The sequence below is a fragment of the Budorcas taxicolor genome, chromosome 8 (assembly GCF_023091745.1).
Source record: "Budorcas taxicolor isolate Tak-1 chromosome 8, Takin1.1, whole genome shotgun sequence".
Taxonomy (NCBI): domain Eukaryota; kingdom Metazoa; phylum Chordata; class Mammalia; order Artiodactyla; family Bovidae; genus Budorcas; species Budorcas taxicolor.
In genome coordinates, this window is record NC_068917.1 from 44,534,381 (window position 1) to 44,549,806 (window position 15,426).

Below are 15,426 nucleotides of genomic sequence, written 5' to 3' on the forward strand. Positions count from 1 at the left end.
TTCCGATTAGTTTCCCTACTTGTACCAGTTAAGATAACTTCGGCCTCAAGTAGGAGGAAATCCTTTTCAAATTGGCTGAAATGCTGGACATAGGGAGATTCCGAGCTGTTTTAATCCAATTCCTCTGAACATTACATTTAAATTTAATCATTTCCAAGAAGAAAGTAACATCTTTCTCGTGTGTCTGTCTTAAAAGGCATAAAATTTTCCAGTAGCTCCCAACAGACTTCCCCTCTGGGCTTATTAGCAATATTGTATTACACACAACATGTATAAAAGCCATCACTGGCAAGAGAAAAAGAACCACTTATTATTGCCCTGAACCAGTCAGGCTCCTTTGTTTGGGACTTGTTGTTCAGTTGCTCGGTTGTGTCCGACTCTTTGTGACCCCAGGGACTGCGGCACACCATTCTTCTCTGTCCTTCACTGTCTCCCAGAGCTTGCTCAAACTCATGTCCGTTGAGTCAGTGATACCATCCAACCATCTCATCCTCTGCCACCCTCTTCCCCTTTTGCCTTCAATCTTGCCCAGCGTCGGGGTCTTTTCCAATGAGTCAGCTCTTTGCATCAGGTGGCCAAAGTATTGGAGCTTCAGCTTCACCATCAGTCCTTCCAATGAATAGTCACGGTTGATTTCCTTTAGGATTGACTGGTGTGATCTTGCAGTTCAGGGGACTCTCAAGAGTCTTCTCCAACACCATGGTTCAAAAGCATCAGTTCTTCGGCGCTCTGCCTTCTTTATAGTCCAACTCTCACATCCATACATGACTACTGTGAAAACCACAGCTTTGACTAGATGGACCTTTGTCAGCAAAGTAATGTCTCTACTTTTTCATATGCTGTCTAGGTTGGTCATAGCTTTCCTTCCAAGGAGCAAGCGTCTTTTAATTTCATGGTTGCAGTCACCATTCTCAGTGATTTTGGAGCCCAAGAAAATAAAGTCTTTCACTGTTTCCATTGTTTCCCCATCTATATGCTATGAAGTTATGGGACGAGATGCCATGATCTTAGTTTTCTGAATGTTGAGTTTCCCAGGCTGGGACTGGGGATGGCTAATCACACAGAGGGGCATAAATCACACAGAGTGAGGTTCTGATAGGAAGGAAGAAGGGACTGAGGGTGATTAGGAACTACCAGTGTCTGCTTTGCTGCCTCTGATATCTTGCCCTCCAATCTATGCCACACTGATGTTGCTGAAATCCAACTATGAAATAATTCTTCCACTGAAAACATTTTTATGGTCCTTCTTTGCTTAAGGATTAAGTCCAAGCTCTTAGTGTCGTATACAAGATCATTTACAATCAAGCATCACCCTTTGCTCTTGCGCTGTTAATTTCTCAACCATTCACCCAACTTCTGTCTCTACCACACACATCATGCTCCTGAGAAAATTTGCTGCCTCCCGGACGTGGCAGGGAAGCCTGGTGTGCTGCAGCCCAGGGCTCTGCAAAGAGCTGGACATGACTGGGTGACTGAACAACAAACATGATTGGTTGTCATTCATTGGTGCCTTCATACGCTTTCAGCTTGAAACTCCCGCCACCCCCTCCATTCACACGACACACATCAACTTATCTGTCGATTTTCACTCTTCGGGTCATCTCAATGAAGTCTTTCCAGCTCCTTAGTAGAGCAGACTATTCCTCTTTCATGCTTTCATTGTGCCTGTTAAAATACTATCGTTGCTACGAGAACACATTATTGTACTTCTCCCGACTAGACAGGTTATTTTCATCTCTGCATTTCCAGCATCTAGCCGTATTTGGCACAATGAGTAGTAGGAGTCACTTTTGATGTCTGATGAATGATTGCATGCCAAAGGGTTTAGAGCTGAGTGAGCTTGTCTGAGTCTGTTGGCAGCATATGAAGGGGGATAATCATGGGGAGAGAAGCTGAGAGTGATCAGCATCTCTGTATTTTCCATAATAATAGAGAAAAGTAGTTGGAGAACTGGTGAAAAGGTGGTGAAAAAATTGTTGATGGATTTATCTGTCCTCTGCCAGAAGAAACAAGGTGGGGTGAAACAAGCGTGCTCATAAGTATTAAATACTCATTATTTAAATACAGGCAACCCTTTTGTTGAAAGCCAGTTTAACTGCACAACAGTTGTAGAGTTCTGTCTTATGAGGAGCCGTCACTGAGGAACTCTTCTGCCATAGTGAAAGTGCCAATTATCTCAACAGGATTTAAACCTAGTTGTGGAGGCCACAAAGGGATGTCTTCTGTAGCTCTTGAGGCGATTTGGAGTTTTTCTTCTCTGACAAAAGCCAGAGTGAGAGATGTGGTGGCCTGCAGAAGGCTGTGTAGTTCAATCATTCTGTTCCTCCCTTGAAGCTGTTCAGTAAACCTGTTAGTTAGCAATTTGGTTGTTGGAAGAGTTGGGTGCAGTCTGTGGGGGTAGGGAGCCCATCACTATGGGCTATGAGCCCATCGTAACCCAGATAGCTATGATGATAAAGTACATGACATTGCGAAAGCATGGGGTTCTTGTAACTTGGGATGGTTCAATAGTGGTATCTGCGGATGTAATAAAATAATGTCTGGAAGAAGCAGCAATGGCCGTGAAAGTGCCCAGTGGTAGGACGCAGTTTAGGAGTAGGAGGCATACAAAAATGACAGTTAGGGTTTGCAGTTCAGGGCAGCCATTGATACCCTCAAGCAAATGAAGAAACAGTGAATACATAACAACTGGCATAACTTGAAAAATTGATTGTAGGATAGTCAGGACCTCAATCTTGGAAGGTAGTTGTAAAACGGGTAGCATGAAAAGAAGACTAAATGTGCCCAACATTATTACTGTAGCCTGAACAGCACACAGAAAAAGCTTTGACTCAAAGCTGGGGAAAGTGGCTAATAGCATAATGTTTCAGTTAGGTACATTTGTTTTTATCTCATCTCTGCCCGTTTATTAAGTGTATGACTTCAGTTCTGTCTAATTTTCAGTCTCTTTCTTTGTACTATGGAGAAAATAAGGTGCCCGTGTTTGATAGTCATTGTCATGCATAAATAAGGTAAAGGTACTAAAAAGCATAGTACAAAGTATAAAAACAATGGTGCATGTTTGTTTTTACTTTATTATTCCAGGGTAGTTGTGTTTCATGTTTTCATAAGGACCTGGTGTTCCTTGTTAATTTTAACCTAGTAAATCTTGATAAATATCTCTGAACCCTCTTGAAGCTTTTTTAGCCCTGTCCAAACATTTTGCAAGATTTCTTTGCCCGGGAAACCATAAGAGCATGTAATTAAAATCATCTGTACATGTGAAATGACCTTATCTTTTTAATATTTTTTTAAACTTTATTTACAAACAAATTCACAGAGCGTTGGACCATTGTTACATGGACCAATTGTTGACTTTTCCCCAGCAGTCCTGGCTAGGATTTCATACCATTTTCTGCTGCTGCCCCATATGAACCCCAAATTAACCACTTCTATAGTTAACTGCCTGTGTATCCAGGGGGAGCTGAGGATGAATTCTATCTCTAGAGGAACATGGTAAACCAGAGCTAACTAGATTGTAATGTGATGATGGTATGGCACCATCAAAGGAAAGTCATCCTTTGAAGGATGCTTGTTAAGATCACAAGGTTGAAGTGGATGTGTTATGCCGGTAGAAGGTGCTCTCTCACGGAGGTAACGGATTTGCACTCTATCTTTTGGATCATGAATATGTTCCTTCTCTGTGGTAGTGAGACCCATTTCTATTTTGTTCAGTTTGTTTAACAAAGATTTAATGAGTGTCCTGAGAAACAGAAGTCTCTCCTTTAATGAAGCTTAGGATCCAGGACAGGGAGCAGAAATTAATCAGATACTTCCTCCTTGAATGAAAAAGTATAACTGTGGTGAATGTTGCAGAGGGAGGGCTTGAGTTCAGTTCAGTTCAGTCGCTTAGTCATGTTCAACTCTTTGCGACCCCATGAATTGCAGCACGCCAGGCCTCCCTGTCCATCACCAAATCCCGGAGTTCACTCAGGCTCGCGTCCATCGAGTCGGTGATGCCATCCAGCTGTCTCATCCTCTGTCGTCCCCTGCTTCTACTGCCCCCAATCCCTCCCAGCATCAGAGTCTTTTCCAATGAGTCAACTCTTCACATGAGGTGGCCAAAGTACTGGAGTTTCAGGTTTAGCATCATTCCTTCCAAAGAACTCCCAGGGCTGATCTCCTTCAGAATGGAGTGGTTGGATCTCCTTGCAGTCCAAGGGACTCTCAAGAGTCTTCTCCAACACCACAGTTCAAAAGCATCAATTCTTCAGTGCTCAGCCTTCTTCACAATCCAACTCTCACATCCATACATGACCACTGGAAAAACCATACCCTTGACTAGACAGACCTTAGTCGGCAAAGTAATGTCTCTGCTTTTGAATATGCTATCTAGGTTGGTCATAACTTTTCTTCTAAGCAGTAAGCATCTTTTAATTTCATGGCTGCAGTCACCATCTGCAGTGATTTTGGAGCCCCCAGAAATAAAGTCTGACACTGTTTCCACTGTTTCCCCATCTATTTCCCATGAAGTGATGAGACCGGATGCTATGATCTTCATTTTCTGAATGTTGAGCCTTAAGCCAACCTTTTCACTCTCCTCTTTTACTTTCATCAAGAGGCTTTTTAGTTCCTCTTCACTTTCTGCCATAAGGGTAGTGTCATTTGCATATCTGAGGTTATTGATATTTCTCCCAGCAATCTTGATTCCAGCTTGTGTTTCTTCCAGTCCAGTGTTTCTCATGATGTACTCTGCATAGAAGTTAAATAAGCAGGGTGACAATATACAGCCTTGACGTAGTCTTTTTCCTATTTGGAACCAGTCTGTTGTTCCATGTCCAGTTCTAACTGTTGCTTCCTGACCTGCATACAGATTTCTCAAGAGGCAGGTCAGGTGGTCTGGTATTCCCATCTCTTGAAGAATTTTCCACAGTTTATTGTGATCCACAGTCAAAAGCTTTGGCATAGTCAATAAAACAGAAATAGATGTTTTTCTGGAACTCTCTTGCTTTTTCCATGATCCAGCGAATGTTGGCAATTTGATCTCTGGTTCCTCTGCCTTTTCTAAATCCAGCTTGAACATCTGGAAGTTCACGTTTCATGTATTGCTGAAGCCTGGCTTGGAGAATTTTGAGCATTACTTTGCTAGTGTGTGAGATGAATGCAATTATGCGGTAGTTTGAGCATTCTTTGGCATTGCCTTTCTTTGGGATTGGAATGAAAACAGACCTTTTCCAGTCCTGTGGCCACTGCTGAGTTTTCCAAATTTGCTGGCATATTGAGTGCAGCACTTTCACAGCATCATCTTCTAGGATTTGAAACAGCTCAACTGGAATTCCGTCACCTCCACTAGCTTTGTTTGTAGTGATGCTTTCTAAGGCCCACTTGACTTCACATTCCGGGATGTCTGGCTCTAGATGAGTGATCACACCATCGTGATTATCTGGGTTGTGAAGATCTTTTTTGTACAGTTCTTCTGTGTTTTCTTGCCATCTCTTCTTAATATCTTCTGCTTCTGTTAGGTCCATACCGTTTCTGTCCTTTCTCGAGCCCATCTTTGCATGAAATGTTCCTTGGTATCTCTAATTTTCTTGAAGAGATCTCTAGTCTTTCCCATTCTGTTCTTTTCCTCCATTTCTTTGCTTGAGTAGGTGATGATAAAAAAGCATAGAGCAGGAGTACTCGACTTAGCCTGGGAGGGGAGCAAAGGTTAAGGAAATATTCCCTGCTGGGGAACAGAAGGAAGAGTTGGTGTAATAGGCAGAGTTCCTGCAGGAGAGACATGGCATACCCAACAAGGTGTTTTTGGAGAGTTAAAGGACAGGACTATTTACAATGCTGTGGGCAGAATATAGGGAACCAGCATGAGACGGTGAAATTCCCTAGCACCAGCAAGAGTGGGCACCTGTTCCCACCCCTAGGCCTAAACGAGGAGAGAAAAAGCAGTGGTTGCTGGAAACCTGAAACAATAGTCAGAGCTGTAAGAAATGGAAGCTCAGCAGAGCCGTGGCTTTGGTGGAGAGACACAGCCAGTCCATGGAGACCCAGGAGGGAGAAGGTCAGGAGAATAGGTCCCCTGACGTCCTGCCACTCCCTCTGACCTCCTGTCATCCCTTCTCTTGGTTGATCCCAACCAGAGTCCAATAACATGGAGCCATCGCAAATGTTTAGTCAGAATGCGGTGTGGTCAGGGCCTCTCTTCCTAGTCCACGCTTTCCTCCCATTTGTCACTGTGCAGAAGGATGGCCATGATGCCGCCGAGGGCTGAGCACTGCATTCCCATCCAGCCCTGCCCCTTACCAGCCGTGTTACGTCTGGCTGAAAACAGTCTCTGCAAGCCTGTTTCCTTCTCAATACAGTGGGGCCCTACCATGCACTATGTATCCCAGGGAGGTATGAGGACCACATAGAGAGCGTCAAGGGAACGCCCTTTGGAAACTACACACTGCTTTACACATGAAAGGGGATTTTATGACTCCCTTTTGCCTCTGTCTGAGGGGAGAGAGTTTTCTTTAGGACCAGGAAGTATAAGGTCCTCAAGCGTACCCAGTTCTGTGATGGCCTCCCAATGGTAGAATAAAAAATCGGCTCAATATAATCTTCTGTGAGGACAAGAAAATGTGATTAGTGGCAGCTCCAAGGCTTCCTGAGGTGCCAGGTAAGAAGGTGTAAAAGAATTATCTGTGTTAATGCCCTCTCTCCTCCTAGTCTGGGAAATCCCGGTTGGAAAGGGCCAAGGGAGTCTGTTTCCATTAGAGGCTGAATATTTGCTTTGACTCTTTCATTTTTCACCAGAGAATGTATTCTCAGCATCCCTCAGCTTTGTTTCCAGCATTTCATGGCTCTGCGTTGACAAGGCAGAATGTCCTTCCCTCTCCGCTCCCTCTTCTACAAGCCCCAGACTGAAAATTCACTTGTTAACTTTTTAAATATACACACAAGCGGGAAACAGATGGCATTATCTGGATAATGCTAGAAAACGATCAGATTCTTTTTCAAGGGCTGTGCTCTGTTTTGAAATCACCCAAATGAATAAAGTTGTTTTGACTTGAAATTAGTTATTGAAATAAGGTATTTGGGAATAGTTTTCAGCTCTTCTCTAGATAGAGTCTGGGTCTGTCAAAGCGTCTTCCTACTTAAAGTCCTAATTTGGCAAAAAGTTGAACCACGTCAGGCTCCCTCTCACCTCTTTTCACTCTCTCCTCATCCCCTCTCTCCACTGTCTCTCTCCTAGTGGTTAAACATGTCTTTGTTTTTTAGTCTGAAGGATCAAGGGAACTGAAATACACTCCTCTAAGATGTGCCTCGTGAGACCCTAATAAAATGTTCCCTTCACACATTTCTGGGGCACCTGTCACCAGAGCAAGCAGGTGCAGTTTCTGTCGTGTCTTAATTTTGTATCCCTATTTTGGACTGAACATAGAAATCGAAGGTGTTCTATTTTTAATTGAAGAAGATTCAGAAAAAGTTCTTCTGGGTGTGGTGCATTTTTTGAGGGGGCCGTGGGTTGCAATGTCCAACCTACAGAGCCTCTGTTCTTTAGCCAGAAATCGTGAGTGTGCTTGCAGTAAACCAGGACCATGTGAAGATGATGCTCCTAGAGAGGATGGGGAGAAATAAATAGCGGTATTTCTAAAAGGATAGGCAGCCTGACGGCAAATTCCAGAGACTGGGTGACATTTTAAATTGGTAATGCTCCTAATTACCCAGGCCCTAGGAGACCGTATGGAATACAGCCACAGCTCTAGAATTAATACAAGTGAGCACTGTGAGCCCATTACTAACAGCATGTTCTCTTAGAATAATGGCACCGAATCTGTGTCAGCACAGTATGATATTGCAATTAAAACACACGCACACACACATGAATGTGCGACCTCCAATATTTCCTACTTTTTGGAAAATTTTTCCTGCTATCAAAGTAAAAGTAAAAACTGTTATAAATTTTCCTGAAAAAAAAATTAATACTTTGTTTCCTTGTCATTCATTGCCTCTTGGTATTGCTGGGTTGAAATGTCAGATTTATAAAAATGAACTTAAGTAATCAGTGTGTGATTTTATGAAACAGGAGCTTGGAAGGCAGAAATGCCCAGATTCAACTCCTAGTTGCCCTGCTTATGCTAGGTAAAATTGGGCTCATTCAGTGTCTCTGATTTTCAGTTTAGTCATCTTACAAGTAGGCATGATAATGCTATCTATTCATACAATTATTGTGAAGGTTTGAGCCATGTGAAATGCCTTGCTCAAAGCTAGTGCTAAGAGATGCTAAGAATAAAAGATATGGCAGAAATACAGAATCCTGAGGTTTCAACCATCAGACTGAGCTTTAGACCTCAGCTTCAGCAGTGTGTTGGGCCAGAGATCCAGTCCGTACCATCCACCTCTTCCTCTCAGCATGCAGGTCCAAATACTGGCTTGTCCTTTTGTGCCAGTGAGTGGTGGTTTTGTTGATTTAAATTCTAGAAGAGAAGTTTCTGTAAATTCTGTCTGTCCACTGTCTTAATACCCTTCTACCCTTCATATAAACCACCACAACTTTTTTGGGGGCACCTAGAATGAGAGCTTATATCCCAGTTTATGTGGGTGAAAGACTTTATCTTCAGTTTTTTTCTAAATATATATATACACAAACATATCCCTGTGTGTGTGTATATATATATGTATATATATGTATATATATATAATTCTAAGAATTATTGGAGACAGTTTTCATTTTGTTCATATTGATATTTAGGATAAGCAAATTCATTCAAGATGCTCTACTTTTATTGGTCCTAAATATCCTAAAAGCAAACCATGTAACAAAGAAACTGTAGTAATGATAGCAATAATTTGAGAAAAACCAATTATGTGCCAAGTGCTTTGTATATACTTCATATTAATCCCTACAGTTCAGTTCATTTCAGTTCAGTTGCTCAGTCGTGTCCGACTCTTTGCGACCCCATGAATCGCAGCACGCCAGGCCTCCCTGTCCATCACCAAATCCCGGAGTTCACTCAGATTCGCGTCCATCAAGTCAGTGATGCCATCCAGCCATCTCATCCTCTGTCCCTACAGCAAACCTTAAAAGGTGGGAGGTACTAACCATGTTTAACATATGAGAAAAGGGAGTCTCAGCAAGATTCATAAGTTGGCCAATGTAAGACCACTTGTAAAAATCAAAGCCAGTACTTTAATTGTCTGGTCTCAAAGCTCCGGTATGTGTTTTCACCCCTTTTTGTCTTCTCATTTCCTTCCAGGTTGTTTTGAATGTTGGTTGTGGATCAGGAATACTGTCATTTTTTGCTGTACAAGCTGGAGCTCGTAGAGTCTATGCAATTGAGGCCGGTTCAGTAGCACAATATGCTTTGGTAAGTGTTTGCATTTTTATAGGGGCCTGAGTGATGGACTTTTCAAGGTAAGTCATATATAAAAGAATTTTTTTTACCAGTCTGATCTTTTTATCTGTTGGGAGGTTACTGCTGAAGAAGCCCACCTTTATTGTAGTAATTGATAATGAAAACAATTATATAAAAAGTTCACAATACTAAAAATATAACAAAACTTTCTTCTTCCCTATCCACTGGGTGGCAGATGGGCCTAGGGAAGGTAAATGCTTTCTTATCTTTAAAAATGGCCTACTAAGGTGAGGAGGGCTTCCCTTGTGGCTCAGAGGGTAAAGCGTCTTCCTGCAATACAGGAAACCCAGGTTCGATTCCTCAGTCAGGAAGATCCCCTGGAGAAGGAAATAGCAACCCACTCCAGTACCCTTGCCTGGAAAATCCCATGGATGGAGAAGCCTGGTAGGCTATAGTATAGTCCATGGGGTCACAGAGTTGGACACGACTGAGCGACTTCAATAAGGTGAGGAGTCAGACATCCCTAGAGCTGGGTTGATTTTTTTTCTTCAATGCTGTGCTGACAGTAACTGCAATGCTCACTTTAAATTTCAATTTTGGTTTAAGGGATGGTTGCTACATGGTTGTAGTTGGAGCATGGAGAGATGATGTTTCAAGGAGCTTTTTCAGATTGCAGATTCTGACTGGAGGACAGGGAAATGCTTTGTTTTAAATGCGGTGCTCCATTATCATTATGAAATGTGTACAAATATTGGAGAATAAGTCAAAGTCAAGAGTCAGTAATAGTACCTTTCAGTAATATTTAGATGTAATAATAACTCAGTCAAGCTGCAGAGTTGGAAGTGTGTGTGCCCAAACATGATCAGAGTGATGTGCTTGTCATTCACACCTGGAGGAGGCCTATGGTTAAATGAGGGCTAGAATTGCAGATAGAAAGGGAAGCTTGCCTGCTGCTTCTGAGGAACATCCTGAAACTTTCCTCTGACCTGGGATAGTTGGTAGCTCTGAGTGATGGCTGAGTTTGGATTGAATGACCCAGGAGGAACTGGAGACCAGTAGACAGCATGCCGTGTTTGGAAGGAAGGAGTGCCAGGGCCTGATGGCCAGCGTGTTGTTTCACTTCCTTCTTCCAACAAGCCTTGGATCAAATATTTTTGGTCTTTGGCTTGCTAACCAATTCTTAAGAGTCATTTTTATTAAATATTGAGTACACACAAAAGAATATTTATTAAATGTATACCTATTATTGGGGGCCTCCCTGATGGCTCATTAGTAAAGAATCTGCCTGCCAGTGCAGGAAACACAAATTTGATCTTTGGGTCAGGGAGACCCCATGGAGTAGGAAATGGCAACCCATTCTAGCATTCTTGCCTAGGAAATCACCTGGACAGAGAAGCCTTGTGGTCTACATTTTGTGGGGTCACAAAGAGTCAGACATGCCTGAGTGAGCACTCACTTACCGTACATATTAATATTTGTAAAATGTGTACATTTGTAAAATATCAAGAATAACAATACAGTGAATATGTGTCCACTACGTCTTTTAAGGAATAGGCCATAGCATTTTTATTAAAGGTTCATGTGTCTTGTCCTGTTCACTCTTCTTTCCTGCCCTAAACAGAGGTAACCGCTATTTGAATTTTTGTTGGTCATTTGCATGCTGTTCTTTATAGTTTTACCACACGAGTTCCTATTCCTAAAACAAATCTTAATGAACTTTCCATACATGGGATCATAATGTATGTATCCTATAATTTGTCTTTTTAACCCAGCATGTTGCTTCTGAGGGTCATTTTGTTGATGCATACAGCCCTCATCAATGTTGGATAGCATTCTGTTATATAAAATCCATTAAGTTGCTAGTGCAGTGTACTGTTGACAGGATTTGGATGACTTCCATTATACAAGTATTATCATGAATATTCTTGTACACACTCTCCACCTATCTCAGTATATACCCAAGAATAGAATTGATGGGTAACAGGGCTTGAGAAACCTATATGCAGGTCAGGAAGCAACAGTTAGAACTGGACATGGAACAACAGACTGGTTCCAAATAGGAAAAGGAGTATGGCCAGGCTGTATATTGTTACCCTGCTTATTTAACTTCTATGCAGAGTACATCATGAGAAACGCTGGGCTGGAAGAAGCACAAGCTGGAATCAAGATTGCCGGGAGAAATATCAATAACCTCAGATATGCAGATGACACCACCCTTATGGCAGAAAGTGAAGAGGAACTAAAAAGCCTCTTGATGAAAGTGAAAGAGGAGAATGAAAAAGTTGGCTTAAAGCTCAACATTCAGAAAACGAAGATCATGGCATCTGGTCCCATCGCTTCATGGGAAATAGATGGGGAAACAGTGGAAACAGTGTCAGACTTTATTTTTTGGGCTCCAAAATCACTGCAGATGGTGATTGCAGCCATGAAATTAAAAGACGCTTACTCCTTGGAAGAAAACTTATGACCAACGTAGTTAGCATATTGACAAGCAGAGGCATTACTTTGCCAACAAAGATCCATCTAGTCAAGGCTATGGTTTTTCCTGTGGTCATGTATGGATGTGAGAGTTGGACTGTGAAGAAAGCTGAGCACCAAAGAATTGATGCTTTTGAACTGTGGTGTTGGAGAAGACTCTTTAGAGTCCCTTGGATTGCAAGGAGATCCAAGCAGTCCATTCTGAAGGAGATCAGCCCTGGGATTTCTTTGGAGGGAATGATGCTAAAGCTGAAACTCCAGTACTTTGGCCACCTCATGCGAAGAGTTGACTCATTGGAAAAGACTGTGATGCTGGGAGGGGTTGGGGGCAGGAGGAGAAGGGGACGACCCAGGATTAGATGGCTGGATGGCATCACGGACTCGATGGACGTGAGTCTGAGTGAACTCCGGGAGATGGTGATGGACAGGGAGGCCTGGTGTGCTGCGATTCATGGGGTAGCAAAGAGTCGGACACGACTGAGTGACTGAACTGAACTGAATGAATTTGAGCATGGTGTTTGACCATCTCTTCTCTTCCATGAAATACCTGTTCCAGTTTTTTGTGCAGTGTTTGTTTTGAATTGTTTTATTGTCTAATTCATTTGTAGGAATGATGTCTATATTCTGGATATTAATTCTATTCAGTTTTATATGGGAAAAAATATCTTCTCTCAATTAATACCTCACCTTTTCTCTTCATGGAGTTCTAAATAAGATTTAAATACAGAATTCTAAAAAGAAAAGAGAAGAAGAATATAAACTTACATAGAGAGAACCCATAGATAAAAATGTCTCTGCTTCAGTGTTTGATAGATTTCAAAATGCAGTCTTAAGCAGAAGGAGCTGCAGATAGAACTTTGTCTCAGGGGTTGCACATTCATTTAATCACATCTTCATTCAGTTGCATCCCACAGTTCTGTTTCTTGGGAGAGTATAGGAGAAACAGAAATAATTAAGGAGTATTCTTGTGTTTAAAGAGCTTCTATTCTGATAGATTGACGTTGTTGTTGTCTCTTGTATCAGATACCAAAAAAAAAAAAAAAAAAAAAAGAGAGAGAGAGAAAGGCGTTAGAAATTTCTTCTTTCTCATAGTTTATTTTCTCACATATTTAAGGTGGCTTGAGACACACTTGATAGTTATTTTAAAAATGTAATGCCTTTGGTTGTAATATTTTAAGGGAAGAGAGGAAGCGATTAGCTTGAGATCCTCATGCACTCCCTAGACACAGTCCTGTCTTCAGCCCAGCACACAGCTCCAGTCATCACCAGCACACCATAGGAGGAACTGTTCCAGAACTGTCTGTGATTGGTTTCTCCAAGAGAATTCTCAGCCTGATTAAACACGTCAGCGGGACAGTTGCCTTCTTGCAGAGCGGGGCTACCCGCACGGACACTTTTACCCAGTAGGTCTGCTGGCTAATTACAAAGGTCTCTAGCAAGAAGCCAATGTGGAGAAGAAGAGAGAAAGAATTTAAAATGGTAAAACTTTGTATTGTTTTAAACTTTGAAACTATTTTAAACTATTTCATTTCAAACTTACAAATAAGTTGTAAAAAAATAGAAAGTAATTCAAAAGCTTCCCAAGTTCTCTTTAGCTTGATTCACCTGTTGTTCATATTTTATCCCATTTGCTTTATCATTTACTCTTGCTCCACTGTCACGAACACACATGTACATGAACATGTATACACAAATATAGGTGTGTGTGTGTATACATATATATTATGTATATATATATGCAGATAGAAACACACACATTTTTTCCTATGGGATAGTTATGTACATCATAGCCTTTTATCCTTAAACATTTCAGTGTGTGTTTTGCAAGAACAAAGCCATTCTCTTAAATAAACCGAGAAGAATTCAAAGGTGAAAAAGAAGCTGTACAATGACTTGTCCATTGAGTCTTCTGATGTTACTGAACAGGTTTCAGGGAGGCCCTAGCATGAGCAGAGATACACTGTCATCCTGGGCGCTGAGTCAAGAACAGTCTACACTTCACTGCCTATTTCCTTGCAGAGTATTTCCAGGGAGACTTGATTTTTCAAGCATTTAAACCATATTCTAAAGAATTCTGAAGCATCATCACTTTATTTTATCTTTGGTTTTAGCAAGCAGGGAGGATTTTTGTGTTTCTGTAATCTTCCTGTGTATGGCTAGGCCAGGTAGGGGGCAGGGGTAGTTTTCCGAATGCTGCAGGGACTGTAAAGTATCCTTGAAATCCTTGCTGGCACGTCTTCTCTGCCCCTGAGGCCTTCCTGGAGTGTGGTCCTAAGGACAGGCTAGTTACGAATGCATTCGGGGCCAGGGCTGGTTAGAATCTTCTTGAAGGATGGCCATGTTCCTGGCTGCTACTGTGGGTGTCCTGCGATGCCCCCTGTGGGCCAGGCCTGTCACCCTCGTGGAGGAAGATCATACCAGGGCTCAGTTTCTGCTTCCTCCGCCGACTCTTGTCTGTACAACTTGTGGATGGCACACGTGAGTGTGAACAGCACAGAAAAGATTTCTTCTCTAAGAATAGGCTTTGCTGGCTGCTCGGCACACAGCGCATGGTGCTCCTTTCCACCTTTTCATTATTCAGTAATTGAACCAGCAGACATTTAATTCTTTCCTCTGGAGTCTTCATTAAATTGCTTGGAAAAGATAAAACTGTAACAAGAAAGAAAAATGTACAAATTTAACTACCATTGCCTGCCCCTGGATTCTTCTCACAAAAGGCTTCTGGGCTTTAAGTAAACAGAATATTTTCAGTTTGCATTGAATTCAATTTGAGTCGCATTCAGTGGCTAAAGCTGATTTTGTAAGGGCTGACCCTCAGATGATGAGATGACGGAAATGACTCCTTGTCTGGAGGGCACGCACATTTAGTCATTTTTTGCGGGATAGTCATGAACCTGCCCAGGTGCAGTCGTGTGCTCTCGCCCTGGGCCCCATCTGACATTTCTGGGTCAATAATAAGAGACCATCTTTGTCCACGAAACAGGGCAGAACTAAAGGTCTCCCCTGAGTTCCCAGCCTGTGAGTCGGCCCACCTCAAAAGGGCAGCTATTTCTTGTTCTCTTTTTCTTTTCTTATGAAACATAAAGCTGAAGCCCTCTGCATATAGACCAAATGGGAGTGGGGAGAAGGCATTAATCAAATGTATACATGTACATAGTCAAGGAAGAGGATGTTTCTTAAGTTAAAATTGTACACAGATGCCTCTCCATCTCGATGATAAATTCTTTGAAAGGCTGGAAATTAAAAGACTATGAGAGTAAGCAGTCATGAATAGATTTATGTATTGTAATCAGCGTATGCTTACAGCAAAGCTTTCTGGCCCCTAGATTTCACAATGTTCATAATCATTAGTGGACCACTTAATTAGACTTTACTAGCACATAGTTCCTACCTATGTCTGTTTAGGATGATTTTTAAGGAGTCAGATCAAGTATTTCTAGGTCATGAGTAGTGGAATTAAAAGTAGGTAGAACTGGAAATGTTGTGACATTGCATTTCTCAATCTACTGGGTTCATAATCTAGGGCTTCTTTGTCTAATATGGCAGCCTTTAGACACATACAGCTCTTTATATGTAAATATAAACTCATTTTTAAAATTAAATTTCTTAGTCTCACTAGCTACATTTCAAG

General features: G+C 41.8%; 1 protein-coding gene across 1 annotated transcript in view; it reads left to right on the forward strand.

Moving 5' to 3' along the window:
* Positions 1 to 15,426, forward strand: part of LOC128052052 (histone-arginine methyltransferase CARM1-like) — a 172,123-nt gene that overhangs the window by 63,909 nt on the left and 92,788 nt on the right. Inside the window, 1 exon segment of the mRNA XM_052644521.1 lies at positions 9,219 to 9,329. Within this exon segment, the coding sequence (XP_052500481.1) occupies positions 9,219 to 9,329 (111 nt within the window).